At 44.6% G+C, this 21,709-nt stretch overlaps 1 protein-coding gene across 3 annotated transcripts in view; it reads right to left on the bottom strand.

Annotated features, from left to right (window-relative positions):
* FAM189A2 (family with sequence similarity 189 member A2) overlaps positions 1–7,127 on the bottom strand; it is a 29,832-nt gene extending 22,705 nt beyond the window's left edge. For 2 of the 3 annotated variants that reach the window (XM_041422178.1, XM_041422180.1), the window contains exons 1-2: positions 6,740–7,127; positions 4,255–4,311 (exon numbers count right to left, since the gene is read on the bottom strand). In XM_041422178.1, the coding sequence (XP_041278112.1) occupies positions 4,255–4,311; positions 6,740–6,994 (312 nt within the window). In that variant the 5' untranslated portion in view covers positions 6,995–7,127. The remainder of the gene's footprint in view (positions 1–4,254; positions 4,312–6,739) is intronic. The other variant, XM_041422179.1, reaches the window with a different exon arrangement.
* Positions 7,128–21,709: the final 14,582 nt, after the last annotated feature.

Below are 21,709 nucleotides of genomic sequence, written 5' to 3'. Positions count from 1 at the left end.
CTTCAAAAATTTCCAGGTTATAAATAAAGGCTGAATTCCATAAACTTTTTTGTTTCCAACGTAAGATCTGTAAATATTTGTCATAAACCAAAAATATTAACACATTTAAATTAAAAATTTTTCAAATGAAAATTTCAAATCCTTATGTGATCACACTGTAAAACATGTGGAGAATCCAGACTGAATGACTCATGCTGCATGTGCAACTCTGACTTTTCTGTCAAACCCCTCAAAGCTTTACATGAAAACAATGGCATGTATGAACACAAAAGCTGCCATACTAGCAAACAACAGAAGATGTAGCCAAAGGCCAGAGTCACATCCAGCCAGCCTGCATGTGTTCTGTTGGCTTCTTGATCTCATGCATTTTGCAGGTACCAAACTGCTCCCCCAGTGTACTTGCAGCTGCAGCAGTTAAACTCTGCACAGCACAACAGGCTGGTGTCTTGGATGCTGGCACTCCTTTCCCTTTCATTCAATCACAGCTAAGTCTCCTCTTTAGCAGCAGAACTCAAGCACCAAGCAGACACCAAAGAGATGCTTAATTTGAAGTCTTTGTTTCAGTTGGTGAAAAAAACCCCAACACCAGAAACAAACACATTCAGAGAGTCACCTAAAAAGCATTCTACATTCAGCAAAACATATACGGCTCCTGGCAACTCCTGGGAATGCTACATAAACTCAAATCAGTCCAATCTGGCATACAAGTAAGGACAGATGCTATAGCAGCAAGCATGACCTGTCAAAGACATGAACTGCCCTCAAAACATACACAATCAAACTAACAATGGAGAACTGATGTACTCTCTGAAAGAATTTAAGTTCCTTCAGGTAAAACTAAGATTTAAAGCTGTGTGAAAGGAAGGAGCTTAGGAGCAGAGAGGAAGGAACTGGATTCTATGCATTGAGGAAGGTAACATTGAGGAAGATTTTAGCCCAAAACAGGTCAGAGTTAACACCCAAGTAACTTGGAGGGGTAGGTGACGGTGAGTTTCCCTTTCCACATTAATACATTTGGACAGTCCTAAAGAAGAAGAAACATATGATCATTAACATTTCTAAGATCATTGAGTCCAGTGTTAACTCAGCATTATCTCAAAGAAATCAGCTTCAAAGCACAAGCATTACAAGCTGACTTCCAAAACTGATCGACACTTGATATCGAAATCCAGAATGGAAATTCCTCAAACACCTAAAACCAAAGAAGGACTGAAACCAGACTTCCCAGTAGCTGTACTGCACAAGGCTAGGCCTTCCTTGCAAAAATGTCCTTCAAAATATATGACTTAATTTTGCCTTGCAGTACCCTCTCTCTCAGATATATTGTTTATCTAGTATCATCCCACACTGTTAATACAGCTGTAAAACAGTGTGGGTGGCAAAACCCAAATATGGCTCTCCATTTTATTTACTAAAAGGTCTTATCACAGCCATCTCCTCTTCACGGCTGTTTTTTCACAGATGGTGCTACTAAAGGTCCATTACATCTATAACCAACGTGTTTCCCTTCCTTTCTCCCCCCCAAGAAAAAACCCAAGTGGCTGAAGCACTACAGCCCATCCCCAGCTCACTTCTCATAGCACTGCAGCTCTGTGCTTTCTGCAAGCATCAGCAGCACCAGAATCTTGCTGTCACAGAAAAAAAAAAACAGACTACAGTCTGGTTCTTTTCTCCATGACCAACGCCTTGGATTGAAGTGGCAGCCATGACAGCCTGACCCTTCACAAAAATACAAACACAGATAGTGAGAAACCATCACTGGGACTGCTAAGGCTTTACATACGGAGTTGTAAGAGGAGGACAGTCACAACTGACAAATGGATATGTTTTAGTTCTGAATGAGTTTTCTAGTCTTGCTTATGAATATCATAATTCTAAGTCATGACTTTGTAAGAATTCTCATTGCTGAGCCATTTAGGAAGCTTGCTTTTACAATTCATGTAATAGTGCATCTTCATAACTCCCTAGAGAAAATTCAAGTTACTAGAAGATAGACATAATAGACATTTAGCCCAACATAAATATGCTCACAAAAACTAACAATCTGTCCTTGAAAGACTGTAGCCCAGTGTTAAGTGCATTGTCCAAAATACCTCTTGAACAATGACAGCTTGGGGCATCAAACACACATCTCTAGGAGCCTTTGCGGGTTTCACTTCTCTTTGAGCAGAAATGCTTCCCAGTGCTTCAAGGCTGATCTAATCTGGCTACCAAAAATCAAACCTCTGTAGAATACACATACAAATAAGAAAAAAAACCCAAACAGTTTCACAGAGTCACATAATCACGGAATAACTGTGGCTGTAAGAGAGCTGAGGAAAACTCCTGCGTTATCTCCTGCTTAAAAGCAGGGTCAGCTATAAAATTACGGCAGGCTGCTGAGAGCTTTTATCAATTTCAAGTCAAAAACTTTCTTGATGCATAATATCCCAGGGCAATGTCCTTCAGCATGTGACCATCCTAAAGACCATTTGAAATAAGAGATCAAGAATAACTTGTGTTTTCTATTTAAGTAAAACTAGGAAAGGAAAATAAGGTTTATACAATGGAGAATGTTAAAGAATGAAAGAGCAACAACATGCTATAGAAACAGCAGGGAACACAGGCACTATTAACACAGGACTACTGCGCAAGCCTTAGGCAGTTTGAGACTGACAGCATATACATTTATCTTGATGAAAATATGGTCCTTCCAGATTGGGAGTCTCTAACAGTGGGTTCCTCTCCATATCCACAAAACTCCTAAAAAATTTGCCCATTAACCAATGCATACTGAGAAATAACAATGGATCTTAGGGTAGCTGGTTGACAGCTAGCTGAACATGAGCCAGCGGTGTGCCCAGGGGGCCAAGAAGGCCAGTGGCATCCTGGCCTGTGTCTAGAACAGCATGGCCAGCAGGACAAGGGCAGTGATGGTGCCCCTGTACCGGGCACTGGGGAGGCCTCACCTCAGGCCCGTGCTCAGTTCTGGGCCCCTCACTTTAAAAGGGACATTGAGGGGCTGGAGCCTGTCCAGCGAGGGGCAGTGAGGCTCCTGAAAGGACTGAAGAACATCTCTCATGAGGGACAGCTGAGGGAGCTGGGCTTGTTTAGTCTCAAGAAGAGGAGGCTCAGGGGGCACTTCATTCCTTTTTGCAGCTCCCTGTAAGGAGGCTGAGGTGAGTCGGGGCCATATCCGCTACAGTGCCTGCAGTGAGAGGACAAGAGGAATGGCCTCAGGCTGGGACAAGGAGAGTCAGATTAGTCACTAGAAAAAGCTTTTTTGCTGTTAGGGTAGTTGTGCTTTGGAATAGGATGCACCAGGGAGGGGTGGAGTCACCATCCCTGGAGGTATTCAAGAGGCATCTGGATCTGGTATTGGGTGATGCAGTTTAGGGATCTGGGGCAGTGCTGGGTTGACAGTTGGACTTGATGATCTCAAATCTCTCTTCCAACCTTTGTGAATCTACAATTCTAGGATTCTATCCACAGCTCACACATCTAATCCTTGGTACTCCTAACCGATACCAATGTGGATCCCCCCCCCCCCCAAAAAAAAAAAGACCAACTGCCTTGGCCTGAAAAAAGTCTTCAGAAGTGACAGTGAAGCAAAAAATTCCAAGCAAATAAACAAAAACAATCCCAAATCAACCACCAAATGAAAAAACTCCCTAAATTCACAAACAAACAAAAGCAACTCTACAACTCCTTTTCAAATCCCAACTCTGAGACATTAAGAGCTACACAGCTTCAGATTTCACTTAAAAGTGGAAACAGCTTACACACCCTGCACATCAATCTACTTTTCTCACAGCAATGCAATGTCAACTGCATATGAAACTAGCACTGGATCCTGCTGTAAGGTGTTAAATTAGTTCTCAAACCCATTGTCAAAAACTAAAACACTACAACTAAGCTAGGATTTAAAGCTATCTCCTTCATTTCAGTTTAAGCTGCACTACCTTGGAGAACGAAATTACTTATTCTAAGCCAGCTTTCTTATACATACAAAACCAAAAAATGTGCACTTTAAATAACATTAACAATTCTTCCAGACATGGTCCACTCTTGACCTTACAGGGGACTTCATCTGTGCAGGAATGAATATAGCAGGGTCTTTGACTTCTCTTTAAATAATTATGATTCTACAATTTGAAAATAAAGACTCAACATTATTTTTTTGAAAGGAGAAAGGGGTGATTATTTTCTTACCAACAACTATTAAATTAGGCTCTTTTTTTTATGATTTCCTTACAAAGTCTAATCCATACTTACCAAAAGCCGCATTGGCCTCTTCCATGTTGTTAACCCTAGGATTCCACATAAGATTGCCTACAATATAAAAAATGTAGCATCACGAAGAAGCAAAGAACTGTTCGCAAAATGCCATTTACACTGTTTGTATTACTGTACTTTGGAACACTACAGCAATGGTGGGAAGATACGAAGATGCACTTTAAAGCAGAGAATACCTGTTGAAGTTCTTTGCTCCTAAGAGCATCCTGTGAAATAACAACCAAATTAAATCTACTCATTTCTTACTTTTCCCTCCCAGAAAACACGCGTGGGGACAAGTAGTATGTCAGCAATTCCAACCTCCATGTTTGCCTTAAATAACTGCTTTCAGCCAATGAAGCATTTGCTCTCTAAAACATGGCTAGGCAAATCTAAAAATTGTCCTTTTCCTCCCCTCTCTCCATCACCATCTCAGCACTTCATTAAGTGCTTACTTCCTTCTTCCCTTTTGCTGACTTCTGACCATTCTGGTGAGCTAAAACCCAGAGCATGAACCCTACCAAAATCAATAAAGAACACCAGCACTACATCCCTGAAAATTTTTGCTATTTAATCAGATCAATGCCAGTATCAGCGTGAGGAAAGAAGTTAAAATAAAAGCACATCCTTCTGCAACAGCAGTTTTTAGACCAAACTTGCTAAGTCACAGAACTGAACCTTATGATTCTTTCTTTACCTTACAGGACCAAACAATTAATAAACTACAAAAAATTGCTGTAGAACTGAAACAAACAGCATACCCGAATACTCTCTCACAGAAGAACAGGAACCCTATAAAGAAAGGTAAATAAGTTTCTCAGCACGTCCCCTAAGTCAGCAGCTATACTTTTAACTTGATGGACATTGTGACTAAGACAGCCAAGCTCCTACCCCAAAAAGAAACAGGAAGACTGGAAAAAGCAGGAAGTCATCCACTAGTATTTTTAATAAATCCCTTCTGTAACTTCATCCACTTGACATGATCAATCTAATCTAGCGTAACACGCATATATGACTTGGCCAAAACACCTACTGATATCATCACTGGTGTTGCAAAACCGCATACATAACTGCAGTTTCATAACAAAGTATTTTCTGAATTCTTTGACTGCAAAATGGACACATGATTTTATAACAAAGCATATCAACACTGACGTAATTTTTTTTTTCCTTATGGACAGCAAATTTATTTCATTACATCTGTTAAAGATAAGAGAAATTTTTCTCAAAAATTTTCCTGACATGACCCTCAGAAGTCACCATGTAGCATCCATAATGAAAAGAATACCAAACCAAAAAGCACCCAACCAGACACATCAGTCAGCTTTTAATGGCATCTGCTTCTCCAGGTTGCTTCTGGGCTAAAATTTTCATGTATATTTTTACACCCAAACAGTATTTTGGTAACTTTTCTGAGTGTACTATTATTTCAGAAATATAATTTTTAAAACCCCAAACAAAACCAACATCTTTCTTGATTATGAAAAATACTGAATACCTCTATCTTACACATGCAATTTTAAAGCATTTTAAAAGCATAAGCATGGTTCAGTTTGCAGAATTCAAAGAAAATCCATTGGTTATATAAACTTCTTTTAACCTAGATTAAGAATTAAAAAAAAAAAAAAGATGAAAGATCACAAGAGAGATACCAAACAAAGACATTTGGCTGGTCTGGATTTCCCTCATCCCCCAAGGACTGTGTACATTCAGGGATTAAGCTGCTTATACAGATAAACAGGAACTACTTGGTCCCCAAACTACTGCACTGTGTGCATTTTTACAGGTGGTGAACAACATGGTAATTTGATTGAAATGTTTAAAGCGAGGGATAAGCTGATACTGTTCACACAGGCAGCAGGAGCTGAGTGTCTATCCCAATACATGACTTGCTGATTGCTGAAGGGCCCAAAACCTGGGACCAATCAATGTGACTCTGACTTACTAACTTGTGCTTACTGCTGCCTACCTTTTGCAATACAAATTCTGGTATATATCCCATATTTATAAAGCTGTGGCTTAAAGCAGGGCCCAACAGGAGACGGAATAACTCTTTTCAGTAGTCCTTCCAAAACTGTGCTAAGTCCCTCTATTTTTTCCCCAGGAACATTGGTGATTTTTCTCTAGATTATGCCTACGATAAAAGCTACAAAAGCACAAACATGCAATATTACACGCACTACAATTTTTGGAAATCCTGTGTCTGATAGCACAAAATAACAGAGTACTTTTTTTTTTTTTTTTTTTTCCCCAAAATTGCACGTCAGGAAATAAATCCACTATTTGCTTGTCTCGACGTTTGTAACCCCGCTGGGGTCCTACAAAGCTACCAGCAAAAAGCCGTTACCCCGTTACCCGGAGGCTGCTCCCAAGCGATGGCGGAGCAGCGGGATCACGCATCCCTCGGGACAGCCAGCCCCGCAGGTGCCGAGCACGCATGGCCGGACCCCAGCATGGCGTGTCCCGGCGCGCGGCCGTCACTTACCGAGGAGCCGGCCCAGAGGGGACACGCGTTCTTCACCTGCGGGGCGCTGCTCAGCGACAGCGCCCCGAAGCACAGAGCCACCAGGGCGCAGCCCAGGCCGGTCTGCAGCAGCCCCAGCCCGAGCAGCGAGCGGAAGAGCAGCAGCGGGCACGGGAGGCACGGGCGGCGGCGCGGCGGCGCGCCCGAGCGGAGGGGCCCTGCCTGGGGCAGCGGGACGAGACCCGGGAGAGGGCAGCAGGACCCCGGCAGCACCATCGGCGGCGACTCGGGGGTACCGGCGGCGGCTCTCGGCTGGCAACAGCTGCGGCCGGCGGGCCGGGCCGGGAGGGGCCGCCCCACGGTCGACCCCGTGCCAGCCTCCTCAGGCGCTGACTTCCTGCGGCGCTGCCGCCGCCTCGCCTCCTGTGCGGGCTCCGCTCCGCTCCCCTGCGAGGAGCACCGGCCCTGGTCGCGCCCTCAGCGGCAGGCGGGGCCGGGGCCGCCCCAGCAGCCAGCGCCGAGCCCGGTGCAAGGTGCTTCGCCGGAGCTCGGACGCCGTCCCCGACTCCCTCGGCCCCTGAGCCATCCTTTCCGTGCCGGGTCTCCCCGCTGAAGCTGCTGCAGCCGTTTTGCACAGCTTTGGTAGGGTTTACCCCTCCTCGTGTTCTCGTGCTTCCTCCCTTGCCCTGCTCCTTTGCCCTTTTATCCCTGGTCACTGTTGCTACCGGGCACTATGCGTAAAGTTTTAAAATAACTCTTTACTGGGAGGAGGGTGCGGGAAGCCATTGGGTTGCATTTCGCGTCGTTGGCGCCCAGCCCGGCGAGAGGACGGTTTGGCAGACAGCACGACGTGTGTCTTGTATGTGCAGGAGCGTGCCTGGGTGCTTGCCGATGCCATGTTGTCTGAGACGGGCAGAGGAATCTTTACCCGGCAATTCTCATATCTTTCCTTTCTCCCAGCTCCCTACCCACTCTAACCCCGTGCTCTTCCTCCTTGTTTTCCCCAGAAAATCTTGCCATTTCCATGGTCTGGCCTTCTCGACTTGATGCTCTCCAAGGAAGGAAGCTCAGGAATTTATTTCAACCATGTGTTCTACTCTCCAGCTCAGCCAAAGCAGTTTTACACCTGTTTGGATTGTCTGGACATGGCTTCAAGAAATATAAAAAAATGTAGCTTTTGATACTTCAGGAAAATAAGGCATGTTGAAAAGGGTCATTGTCTCAGATAACAGCCATCGCTCCTTTTCAAAGAAGGGTCCAGAAGTGACTTTTGGAGTTGCAACCTTATTGCATCTCTTGGTTTATTTATTTATTTATTTAAAACAAAAATATTCAGTATTTAGAGAGCTCCTTACCAATAAAAAAAATTCACAGAATCACAGAATATCCTGAGTTGGAAGGACCCACAAGGAAAATTGAGTCCAACTCCTGACCTGCACACAACATCTGCAAGAGTCACACCATGTGCTCGAACGTATTGTCCAAATGCTCCTTGAGCTCTGTTAAGCTTCGTGCTGTGACCACGTCCCTGGGGAGCCCGTTACAGTACCCACTCCCTTTGTGTGAAGAATCTTTTTCTAATATATAACCTAAATCCCTGACACAACATCAGGCCACTCTCTTGAGCCCTGTCACTGGTCACTACAAAGAAATCAGTGCCTGCCCCTCCTCTTCTCCTCACAAGGAAATTGTAGATTGTGATGAGGTCTCCCCTCAGACTCCTTTTGTCCAGGCTGAACAAACCAAGTTGCTTCAGTCACTCCTCATAAGGTTTCTGCTTAAGACCCTTCACAAGCCTTCATGGCCCTCCTTGGACAGCCTTTAACAGTTTAACATGTTTTTGTGGTGCCCAAAATTGCCTCAAGGTGAGGAGGCCCTGTACAGAGCAGATTGGAACAGTCCACTCCCTTACCCGGCTGTCGATGCTGTGCCTGATGCCCCCAGGACACGCTTGGCCCTCCTGGCTGCCAGGGCACTGCTGGCTCATGTTCAACTCACCATTGACCAGGACCTCCAGGTCCCTTTCCGTGGTGTTGCTTTCCAGCCTCTTGTTCAGCAGGTGGGGAAAGTTTATACTTAAGCCTGAAAATATATACATAAGAAAAAACAGAGCTGCATGAAATAAGCTGACTTGTCTTGACGGGTAGAAGTATATTGCTGCTCATACAGTTGCTCCCAGTGAATCACTGGAATTTCCAATCAGGAAAGTAGCATGTTTTCCATTCCTACTTTTTTACAAAAGTGAAGTTATTTAAGACTTATGCTGACTTGCTCTCCTTTATCACTGTCTACATGGTTCATGGCATAACTTAACTCTTTAATGTTATTCTTTAATCTGGTTTAACCTGGTTTATTTTTAAAATATTTTCTCTAACGGAGGGAGGCAACATTTATAACACAGGCAATCACTGTTAGTAATTTTGTGTACTCTGACTAGACTTGTCAGCTGGTCTGTTTGTGTCATTATCACAAAGACATTGATGTATGGCTAGTAAATTTCAACTTTTGTATTTTTAATAGTGAGAGCCCATGGCTGTGGTGTTTATTTCTCCTTAAACATACAGAAACATACATGTTCAAATTCAGTGAAGAAGTTATGTTCGTGTTATCCAAAAATTTGGAATTTTATTAAGTAAAAAGTATTATCAGAAGAAATCTTACACTGTGAGAGAATTTTCTGTAATCATTTTTTGGGTTGTTTTCTCTAAACACTGAATCTAAGCTGGAATTTGTCCCATTTATTCATATGCACATGATGTTGACTTCGGTTAAGTCATAGTGTGTCCTACAGTTGTTCCTTTTTTGTTTACTCCAAGCACTGGCTGTAAGACCCCATGAAACCTTTTAGCCAGCTCCGGCAGGAAGGGGGTGATGACAGTTTGCATTCCTCTAGCAAAGAGGAATGGCATGCTCCTTGTTCTTGTTAGCATCAAGGTGTTATGTTGCCTCTGAGTGTGCAAAACACACTTCCATTCAGTAGGGATAATATAATATTTATCTGGAGCTACTACCTATGCTTCTAAATATAATGTGAAAATAAAATGCAAGAAAAAGTAATGGAATATCAGTTAAGTTCTACTTTCACTGAAAATCCTGTTTTTTGAGGATATTTAAGCAGTTGGTTTGAACACCACATTTTGAATGCTGCAGATCCCAAAGGTCTTTGAAAATGTGTCCTTTGAGGTCAGATTAATGCTTCTGAACAAAGCACATGTCCAGAGCTGTGAAGTAGTCAGCAGACAGGTGGTTTGTTTTTTTCTGCACCGCAGTTCACCCTTCTGCAATTGCTTAACTGTCTCCACTGACTATGCATATAAGTGAACCTTTCTGCTCTAAAGTTTCTCCGTTGGGTGGACTGCCTGCCAAAACAGCTGGGTTTAGGAGTAGCTCTTTCATGATCTAGCCTAATTGACTTGAAAAGTTACTCTACTTACTGCTGTCACCCTACCATGAATTGGAAACACCTCTTTACAAACATGCTTACGTGATGTCAAGCTTACTGCCTCGTCTGTGTTTCTTTTTAAGCAGTCTGCATTGATAGAGGAAAATGAATGCTTTCCTTTTCCTGCTTTCCTAGATGATTTTCACTTAAGCCCCTGGGGTTTCTGTGAAATCTAACCCATTCTGTAGAGCTGCCAGTATTCCAATACCTAAGATTCCAATATTTGAGTATTCTAGTTCCTCACTATGTGCATAAATTAGATTAGAGACATCATTTTTGTTTTGAAGACAATAGTAAATTGACATGCTAGACATGTCTGCCTTAGTTGTATATGCTTCTGTTAGTGCTTCTATACCCTTCCTGAAACAGTTTTTTACAGAAGGGGCGATAAAGTACTAGAATTGTCTGCCCAGGGAAGTGGCGGAGTCACTATTCCTGGATGTGTTTAAAAAAAGATTGGATGTGGCACGCAGTGTCACAGTTTAATTGAGGTGTTAGGGCATGGATTGGACTTAATGATCTTAATGGCCTCTTCCAGCCTAGTGATTCTGTGATTCTGATCATGGCTTTCTTCTTCTGAGGCTGTAATTTACCTAGCAAAAAATTCCTTTTTCTCTTTTTCTCTTTTAAAAGTTTCTCTCTTTCTGACACAAAAAAGCTTTCTACCAAGAAGGTCATTGGACTGTTCCTGGGGCTCAGCTTAAGGGAGTCTTCAATGGGGAACATTCCTTCATGAAAAGTGCAGCTCTTCAAGGAGCCTCAAAACTACCATTCTCTTTTGCCAGAGTAAATAATCTCTGAGAGTGTTCTGTGACCAGTCACAGAGCTCTGGTTATCCCTATAAAGTGGTGTTTGGATGCAGAGAAGTTACGCTCTGAAGTTCCCTGGCCTATTGTCCCAGAAACATTTCTGACCAGGTAGCTGCAGGGCCCCTTCTGTCCCCTCAACTGCAGATGAAATGCAATGCAGGGAGCAACATGGTTGTGCCATCTGGGCACAGGCACAAGCAAACTTGATTTTGCACATTCTTCTTTGCAAATGAAATACTCCTTTACCAGGCTTTTTCGGAAACAGTTCTGTTGCTGTGGCTGCAGCAGGAATTCCTGTGGGAGGAGGCACTCCCAATATCATCCTGGATCTCTAATGCACTTGGCTGATGAGGGTGCACAGGGTCAGGGAAAGATAGTAAGAGAAGGGAGTGAAAGCATCCAGAGACTTTATCAGGGATATAGCAATTTATTTATTTTTTCTTTAATAAAGACTTACTGCAGCACTGCTACTGCTGCTGATCAGGTGGCCTCTTGCAGGGCTGGGGATAGTCCAGACGGCTGGCAGCTCTCCTCCTTCTAGAATGCCGAGGCTGCCTGGGCAAGGGGTCCCTACCCTGGCTGGGAGAGAAGGAACTGTGGCTTTCACCTTGGGCAGAGGGACCTGACACTGCTGCGAGCTCCAGCTCCTCCTGCTCTGCAGGGACGGGAGCAGATGGGTGGAGGGTGTGGAGGACAACTTCTAATATGCTGGGTTGGTCCTCCATGCTGGACCCTGCAGGGCTGCTGGCAGGGGCTGCCTGTGGGGCAAGATTTTCCTCCTGAGGGCTGGGGGAGATGGCCACAGTGCTGTTGGCCTCCTCCCTGGCAGGTTCCTCTGCCACTGCCTCCTCCCCCAGCTCCTCCTGCTCTGCAGGGATGGGAGCAGATGGGTGGAGGGTGTGGAGGATAGCTTCCAATGTGCTGGATTGGTGCTCCTCACTGGAGTCTGCAGAGCTGCTGGCAGGGGTTGGGTGGAAAGCGGTAGTATCTATCTGAAATCTGCTGGAGATGGACACAGGATTGTTCTGTGAGACACCACAGGAGTGTAGCAGCCTTTGGGCCTCTTGTGTGCACTCATTCACAATAATGCTGATGAGGCCATGGATTAGAGGTTCTGTATGTCCCTCAAGGAAGTCCTGCAGCACGTGGACCAAGACATTCCTAGCTGGACCACAGAGGGACACGGCATGAAGAACAATGCTCTCTGCAATCCTTGCCATCCACCACCTAACCCCATACTTTGCCTCCAGTTCTTGGCGCAGCCAGGGCACCACAGGGTCCAGGAGATGTTCTTCTCTTTGGAAAAGTTCTGCCCACACTCTAGGCAGGAGGCCACCCACGGGCTCTGTTTGTGCGCCCCCATGCCCTGCTGTGCGTAGTATCTCCCGTCGAGCACGAGAAGGGAACTCCACAAAGGGGCTGTTTTTAACCAGCTGTCCTAGAGTTATTCCTGTCCAGCTGCTGGCATTTACTGACTCTTCAGAACTTGAGAAGACACAGTCTATATAGCTGTCTGTCTGCACAGAAAACCTGACAGCCTCTATCAGTTCTCTGCAGAGTGGGCACACTCTTTGCATCTCTGCCCAACGCATAATGCAAGCCAGGCAGAACTGATGGAGACAGGGCATCACGTAAGTGAGGTCATCTCGAACATCATGGCAGATGGGACAGTTCCACTCTGTTTCTGTGGCCCTGTCTATGACGTTTGGCAGTCTGGATTGAATTAAAAATGAGAAGATGCTCCCCATCACTGTCACTGGCGCTCCCAAAAGGTGTCACACTCTGCAAAATGGGGATGTTGTTGTCATGAGTTGTCCTGGGAGGGGCGAGGATGAAATGCTCAGACCCCTGAAGAAGGACCCTCCCAGTTCCCCAAGCCTGAGCACTCATTCTATGGCCACCCCAGGGGGACATTTCCCTGTACAACTTGCCTCTGCAGTGCCCAGCTGCCTGAGCCCGGCAGGGCTGGGGAAACACTATTGAGGGCTCCTGGATGGGTACTGAGAGCTGTCAGTGGCAGCATGTGGCACTGGAAAAAACCTGGCTTAACCCTCCAGACCTCGTGGACATGTTCAACAGGAGTCCAGGCATAATCCAGACTAGGCCAGGCTTTAGTAGCATCCAAATATACACAGTAAGGGACAAAAGGAGACAACCAACATGTCACAGTCCACTGCCAGTAATCCACTTCCACTACCCTATAACATCACAATGTCCGCCTCCATGGTATTCAGACCAACACAGTGTGTCAGAAGTTGGTCTCCATGCGTGTGACAGTAATCCCCTAGAGAGCAGGCCCCCAGGCCCTCGACTCCCCCAGCCCTGCAAGTCCCATCAGAGTAGTAGTAGTGCTTTCTCATGCAGACAGGACAATGGAAGAAGTTCTGAAAAAACACCAGTCATGCTTATAGAGGAATCATGAGTGAAAGATTGGCTAGGCATTCCTCATGCAAGATGAGGAAAACTCCAATAATGCCTAGTACTATATCTGCTTACCAGCAAAGGGGTTTTGATCGCAGAACTGAAAGTCTCTGGTGGTGGGAGTGTGACTGCCTAGAGTGGCTCCTGAAAGCTGATGCAGTAAAGTTTGCTTAATGCAGTTAGTGTTCAGTTTAAGAAGAGGAAAAAAGAAACCCCTATGCATTAATATAAAAATGAGTATTTTAAGAGGAAAGGAGGAAAAAAGGGAATGATTCAGCAGATTATGGACAGGAAAAGTAGGTAATACCAAAAGAACTGTTCATATGAACACTACAGGTATATTTCAAATAAATGAAAAAAACCCCCAAAATAAAACCAAAGCAAAACCAAACCCAAAACTAACCAAAATGAAAAAAATTTAAAAAAAAAAAAAAAAAAACCCAGAACATAGAAAGAAGGTCTATATGCAATATTCTTTGAAACTTTGGAAACTTTGTTTCCATATGCATTCAGTTTATATAGTGGTTGATACTATTTAGAGAGCCGGAAAAATATTAAAGGCAGTTGATGAAGGAAAGGAAAAGCCACATTAAGGCATGTCATGGTTTTTCTGATATTTCTTCAAAATACCTACCACAGGTAGGTATTTTCTGAACACAGAGAATGCTAGTGTATGGGATGCACTGGAAAAGTTGTAGCTTTGTGACCTGTTTTTTTAACAAGCAGCAAACACCATAATGAAATAGGTGTGACTGCCGTGCTGCATCCTCATGGCCATTGACCCTTGTTGGCTTTACTGATCAAGTGGGCTGCTGTAAGCCCCCAGGGTCACTCTGGTAGAGACACTCAAGCCATCTGTAGATGTGACTCCGCCCACAGGCCCTGGATGGCAAGAATGCATTCCCAGAGGAGGTGAGCTCACCTGGCCAATAGCCTCGCACAGGCAAGAATGAGAGCAAATGCACGGCCCAGAGGATAGCTGTCACTATCACCCCAGGAAAAAGCAAAGTGCCAGAAACTAGAGGACAGAGTGACCCACTCCAAAACCCAGCTCCACAGTATACCAACTGACCTTGTGCTCTCTCCCGGCCCTAGCCAGAAAAGGCATCTTTGAGTGCAAAGGCTGTCATGCTTAGCCTGAACTCCATACCAGTGCTCCACTTGAGAAGCTTAAAGTCTTGCTGGAACAGATGAAGTATTTCTCAGTAGTGTTTTTTCTGATTAAAAATGTAGTTTTCTGATAAATTACACAGAATCATCCAGAATCATTCAGGGTGGAAGAAACTTTCAAGATCATCTAGTCTAATCATCAACAGAGTGCCACTATAACCACTCTTACACCATATCCCTAAGTGCCATATCCAGATGCCTCTTGAATGCTTCCAGAGGTGACTACAGCACCTTGCTGGGCAACTTATTCCAATATTTGAGCCCTCTTTCAGTAAAAAGAAACTTTCTAAGTTCATCCTCTCCTGGTGCAACTTAAGGTCATTTCCTCTAGTTCTTTCACTTGAGACATGACAGAAGAGGACAATCCAAACCTCACTACAGCCTTCTCATGCGACATGACTTCATCAGCTCTGTTGCCCTTCTTTGGAAACACTTTGCTTTTTGGAAGTGAGGAGTCCAAAACTGAACACAATACTCAAGGTGTGGCCTCATCAGCGCTTAGTACAGTGGAACAATCACTTTCCTAAGACTGCCGTTCTGTGCTGTATCCCCTTTCCCTATCAAATGTAGTTTAAAGCCCTCTCAATTAGCTGTGGCAACTCATGGGCCATAATCCTTTTCCCTCTCCAAGACAGATGAATGCTGCCTGTCACCAGCAAGGCCTGGTGCTGTGTTATCCACCCCATTGTAATAAAACCCAAAATTCCACCTTTGGCAGCAGCCTTTAAGCCATGTATTAATCAGGCTGCTTTTCCTGTTCCTTTCAATATTTGGTGCTGGTACTGAAGGAATGCAGGAGAATAAAACCTACTCTTGACCAAAAGCCCCAATGCCCCGAAGTCATTTTGATTGTCCTTTAATCTCTTCACTTGAACAAATAATGGAGGCTATTAGTCTGAGGGTTGTACCAGATCAGGGATTTTCTTATGTCAGGGATTTTCTCAGGGATTACTCCTGTGCCTTCCCAGAGCACCAGGGAGGCAGCAGACTTCCCTGTGGGATGGGTCCAGTTGGCATATTGGGCCCTTCTTTTCCCTCAGAAGGGAGTCACCTACAACAATTTGTTTTGCACTTCCTCTGGAGGAAAAAGGAATTTTGTTTCAACATTGAAAAATTTGGGACAATCCAAATAAATGTTTAATTTTGGATAGAAAAAAACTTAATCTTGGCCTCCCAAGGTATTCCGTGTTATGGGGTGTTCATGAGGGGGAGATCCCACTTCCAAATGGGTATGACAGATGTAGTCACTCATAGCATTCCAAAGTCATGTATTTCAGTACTTTTCAAACAAATTCAATTAGAAATTTTCCTTTTGAGATGAACATGCAGTCTTGATGCTAATCAGATATTGAAATCCTACTTAACTGCTGTATAAACTATTCTAAATTCCTGCTGATCAGAATGAAATTACAGTATAATCTAGCTTTTTCACTTTTGTTTTTAACCTCAGGCCCAGTTGTTCAGTGATGTAAAGTAGCTTTGCTTTCTCTCAGAAACATTTTTTAAAAAACCCTAAATCCAACCAAAAAAATATTTTTAATTTAACACAATTTTTCTATATCTATGATCTGTATATATTAACTTTTGCTTTTTTGATTTTGATGTAGTTTGTTAAAATTTGTTTTGTAGAACAATTTTGTGTATAAAAATCCATCTGCCTGTTTATGCCAGTGATAGAGCTTTTAGTTCCAGGCTAGGTAAACTGGAGTTTATGCCCTTCTGCTGGGAGCTATGTAACAGCAGAACAATGAATTATGGGTTTTTTTGCAGTTTAATTTTTCTCTAATAGGCAGGTAAGAAGCAACTGACGTTAGCAACTAGAGAGTAATTAGAGAGATTAGCAGTAATTTAGGAGCTTATGGAAAACAAATTTTCAGCCTTCAGCTGTTAAAGTTTAGATGTGATAAGAGGAGGCCCTTTACCAGGTCAGGGCAGTTACCTCCGCAGAATTTATGAGGGACTGGATTTTACATTTTCCAAGTTGCAACTCTATTTACACTAGTAAAGTGTAAATCCTAAATCTCAAGAAATTTTGTGATTTGGAAAGCTGAGGACAAGATCAAATTCTAAATCAATACTTTATGGTTTAAGAGAGTTGTTCTTTCTAACATCTTCCAGTGAGTCCTGGATGCTCCTTATTTTCCTATTTCTTGTTCACAGGAATACAGATCATGCTACTGATTTCCACTTGAACATTGAGACATTGACTGTAACTATTTCAATGAGGCCATCCAGCAAATTACTTATCCATTGACTACTTTATTCATTAATCTTATCTGTCTCCATTTTAGCTGCAAGACTACTGCAGAAGACTTTGTCAGTAGCCTAACAAAAGTCTAGGTAGATGACTTCTGTGACTTTTCCCTTCTCCACTGATGCAGTCATTGCATTGTAGAAGGCCACTGGGTTAGCCAGACATGATAAGGTGTCAGGATCTCCCTCATCGCTCTTTACAACTAACTGAAAGGAGACTGTAGCAAGGTAGGGCTGAGTTCTCCCAAGCTACCAGTGACAGGACAAGAGGACATAGCATCAAGCTGTTCCAGGGTAAGTTCAGGTTGAACATCAGGAAAAGTTTCTTCATGGAAATGGTTATTAAACATTGGAAGGGAAATGGTGGAGTCACCATCCCTGGAAGTGTTCAAGAAACAGCTGGATGTGGCATTTGGTGCTATGGTCTAGTTGACAAGGTGGTCTTCAGTCAACAGTTGCTCCTTTATTTTTCTCCCGGCACCGTGCATCTACAGAGGGGGAGCATCCTATGATGTCATCACTGAATGGTAGAAGGTGACATCCCTAGTGTCAGATTGTAACATCATCAGGGGATGGATTGTGACATCACATCTCTTGCTGATTGTATTTGTGCACTGGCAGAACCTGTGCCAGTCTTGCTCCAGGCTTGACTCCTGCCTGCTGAGCAAGGTCTGGAGGGTGTAGTCAGGCTTCTTGCAGTGCTGGGTGGTGTACTGGAGGCTGTCTTTGGCAGCTCTTGGTGCCCATCCTGGAGCCATCAGTACTGTTTTTCTGGCCCTGCCTGGCTTAGTCACATGGGCACCACAGGTGTTTGCAGCAGTGAAGGTTGGCTGTGCAGGAAATCATCCCCCTAAACTGGGGTGGGTGATTGGGTTCAGGCACCCAAGATGGTTTTCTTCTTGATGGGGCTTGGCGTTTCTTCTTCCCCTCCCTGGGACAATCAGGAGGACTCTCACGTAGTCACATGCTGCTCTGTGTGAAACCAACAAGGGGGAGCAGCTCCTGGTCCTCAGCTCTGCCTGGCATGCTGCAGGGCACAGAAATGGCCACGGGAACAAACTGGAGTTGCCCTATCTGCCAGGGCACTCAGAATGATATGGCTTCTGCTCTGCCTTGTCGCCACCAGTTCTGCCTGGGCTGCATCCTGCGATGGGCACAGAGAAATCCATCGTGCCCACTCTGCAGAGCACTGGTAAGATCTATCAGGTTCTCCGAGCAGAATGAATGGGACTATATAGAGTGTGTCATCACTCCCTCCAGTGAGTCACCAGAAGCCAGCAGCCAGGCAGGAGGAACTCGTGGAGAGTTGACAGTGGCCCCAGTGATCAGGGAAAATGACTGCCATCACCCTGTGGTATCCCCTCCTTCTCTACAGGAGAATCTGTCCCTACCTGAGCAGGCAAGTGCAGGGCCAGGGCCCATGGCTGACGTCCTGCCTGAGATATGGGCAGAACTTTTCCAACGACAACAGCATCTCCTGGACCCTGTGCTGCCCTGGCTGTGCCAAAGGCTGCAAAGAAAATTCCGGGGCAAGTGGTGGCTGGTACAGGCTGTGGAGAGCATCATCCTGAATGATCTCTGTGTCTATGGTCTGGATGTGGAAACCTTGGTCCTGAGACTGCAGAATGGCCTCGGGGAAGACACAGCGCAACTGGTTCATGACTTCATTAATGTCATTGTGGGCCAGTGCAGCAAAGAAGCTCAGAGGCTGCTGCACTCCCACGCTGATGAGGAGGAAACCCACAGACCTTTAGCCAGCACCAGGTCTGCCAGCTCCAGCTCCAACAGCTCCAGCTCCAGCAGCTCCTATGTGGGAATTTCTGCCAGCAGCCCTACAAGCTCCAACATGGACAAGGAAGCTGGTACATCAGAGGCTGCCGTCCATGGAAGTTGCTTCTCCCCACCATTTGTGCCTGTCCCCACAGATTGGAACCAGCCCCAGGAAGAGCCAGGGAGGGCAGCGGTGGCAGGTCCATCTGCCCAGGGCTGTAGCCACAGCCCCTCCACTCCCGGCCAGGTCAGGGCCTGCTCACCCCAGAGACCCTGGCGTGCTCAAAAGAGACAGGCCCCGCGTCCCCAGGATTCTCTTCAGTCCAATGAGAGGCCAAGGCAGGGACCTGCCTGAGCCCTGCAGCCCTCAGAGACTCTCATCATCACTTCAGATGAAGTGATGAAACCTGGGGCCACTGAATTCCACAGCATCTTCAGGAATCAGCCTCACCTAAGGCAGTTTAAAGGGGAACACTCTAAAATGAGTTCTCCCTCTTTGTTTTAACCAATCCCTTTGCACCAATAAGGAGAAACTAAATACAAGTGGATATAAGTAAAAAAATAGCAGTTTACTAACAAGAAAAATTGAAACAGGCAAAAATCCCTAGTAAATAATCACTAGATACAGAATTGCTAAATCTCATAACCCCCCCACCCCCACCCCCCCACCCCAGCTAAAGAAGAAACCCAAAATGGTGGAAATGCCCCTTCCATGATGGTGCCTGCCACAGGGAGACAAAAGGAAAATGGCGTCTAATCCTCCCTTCAAGATAGCGGCCTTCATAGGTGGCCATGCAGTCAGAGAGACAAAGGGAAAGGGCGGCAGTAAACCCTCCCAGGGAGGCTGGAGCTTACAGAGGAGTTCAAGTGGCAGATGAGAAGAGCCAGCATGTGTGGAGTCAGCACTGCCATCAGCCACTTCCTCCTGCTGCCTACCAGACTCCAGCAGCACTGGTGCTGCTGTCCCCTGAGCTGTGCCTGTGGCTGGGGGGAAAAAAATGTCTGTTGGCACTGACATGGGATGGCCTGGCCCCGGGATGGCTCAAAATCCACTGTAGGGTTTGAAAAGGTAATTGTGAAGCAGTTTCTGGTTGGGAGATGCAGCTTTGTCAAGTTGCTACTGTTCTGAGCCTAGAAAAACCCATGCTGAACGCCACTCTGCCGTTGGCAAAATGACATCAGGCAAAAGAGGGCCCAAAAGGGCCCAGTCTACCTCAGCTCTAAGGCAAAAGCCAAGAAACAAGTAAGGCAAGAGGTGAGAGAGTGAGCCAAAGGACAAAATGGGTGCTCTGCCTGGGTACTCCAACCTTGTTGAAGGGAGTGGCATCGCCTTCACCTGCCCCGCAATTCTGGGTCCGCCTATGCTGCTGCACCTTAAACACACAGTAGTAGTATTTGGGCACAGATAGATATGGAATACTGTAAACTTTTTGGTCACCCAGATGCCTTCCTAGGTCTTGCATAGAGAAGATGCCTGGGGGCAGTCCTCCAGCACCAGTGGTCTGAGTAAATGTATATATGTCCAACCCTCAGCAGCTGAGAGGGTTGGACATACTGAAACATGAGTGCATTTGAAAATTTAGTCCCTGGTGCAATCTGGCTTGTCAAAGGAATGTATGGACCAAGAATCAAAAAACAATGGAAAAATAAGGTTCTGACAAATTTCTCAGTTCTTGCAACTTTAATTGCTATTTAGAATAGCCCACATTGTGTTCTTGGACAGAACCCACTTGAAGTAATATATTCCTCTACTGTATTAGAAATGAGTGACAATGTGTCCCATCCCCAGAGTAGTGGTATAGGAAGGAGGGAACATAACTGTTACGTTAGCTCTTTAAACTTTAATACAGTGGCTGATCATTTTGTAATATAAATCTAATAATTGAACAGCAAGGAGTTCACTCAGGTGGAATAATGGACAAGGATGGGTAGTTTTATAGTATTTTTTTCCTCCTCTCAGAATTTTCCAGCATATTCCCTCCCTTCCTCCCCATCTGTGAATTGCACATATATAGAAGAATTTTATTTTATTTTGAACCAGATGGAAGCTATGTTTCAAGGTGTGACTTTTGACTATGATATCTCTGGAATCAAACTCCAGATTCCGAAGGATACTTGATTTTAATTCTGAGGGACCCCTCCATAGCAGGGATCTACCCTGGAGCTATTGGTCCTAGAAGTGCATAGTACCTTGAAGTGGTGTTTCGGGTATCATTTTGTAATTTAATGGATCAGATTACTTTCTTTCCAAGAAAACTAAGTTTCTTGTAGGCTCAGTCAATGAGATGGAGCCATTTCAGACCTTTTCAAGAATAAGCCAGACATGAGAGCATTATACATATATGTGGTAAACTCATTTTCCTAAATGATTACTTTCCTTGTCCAGTCTTACAGGAAAATTAGATTGCTAAAAAGCAATTGCTATAATTGAGCTAAAATCCTGCTAGGTAACATTTACTCTGAAGTATAAATTTAATAAAGTTATATATAAAGCATAAAATGAATATTGCCAGAGAATCTTCATAATGTAATTCTACATACTTTCTATTGCTGCGAGTTGTTCCTGTGGTGTGTTTTCTGTCCTACAATTATAAAGTATGCTATAAAGAAGAGCACAACTGAGTATTTCCATCTCATTAAGGAAAAGTTACACAAAATAGCAGAAACAGTTGCATTTCATCTGCATTTCAAAAACAGCCAGTTTACTTAATGCTTAAGGCCAAGTAGGGGAAATGAGAGGATCTGAGAGTAGATCAAAAGCTGTAAGGAAACCGTGCTCACAAATCAGTGGTAAATTTGTAGAAGTTTGAGAAAATCCATTTTCGATGGTAATCCCTGGTTTTCAAAGTGTTGGGTTAAAAACTTACCCAACACTACTGTGATGAAGTGGGCAAGAATATCCTGGGATGCCATCAAGTAACCACTATTTCTGTAAAATCTGCTCACAATTAAAAATAGGCGACATGTCTTGGGATGCTGAAGAGAAAACTATTTTCCACTCAAATGGGCTCTACAGATGTTCCACCGGGTGGAAGTGCAATCCAATGACGAAAATCCAAAGTCTGAAGAGCCCATGGTAAAAAAGCTCCTCAAAGACACTGTGCCGTCCACCAGCAGAGGACATGT

This window comes from Onychostruthus taczanowskii, unplaced genomic scaffold (assembly GCF_017590055.1).
Source record: "Onychostruthus taczanowskii isolate IOZ18803 unplaced genomic scaffold, ASM1759005v1 scaffold72, whole genome shotgun sequence".
Lineage (NCBI taxonomy): Eukaryota > Metazoa > Chordata > Aves > Passeriformes > Passeridae > Onychostruthus > Onychostruthus taczanowskii.
The sequence above is the reverse complement of the archived record's forward strand: the minus strand, read 5'-3'. Positions and strand labels throughout refer to the sequence as shown.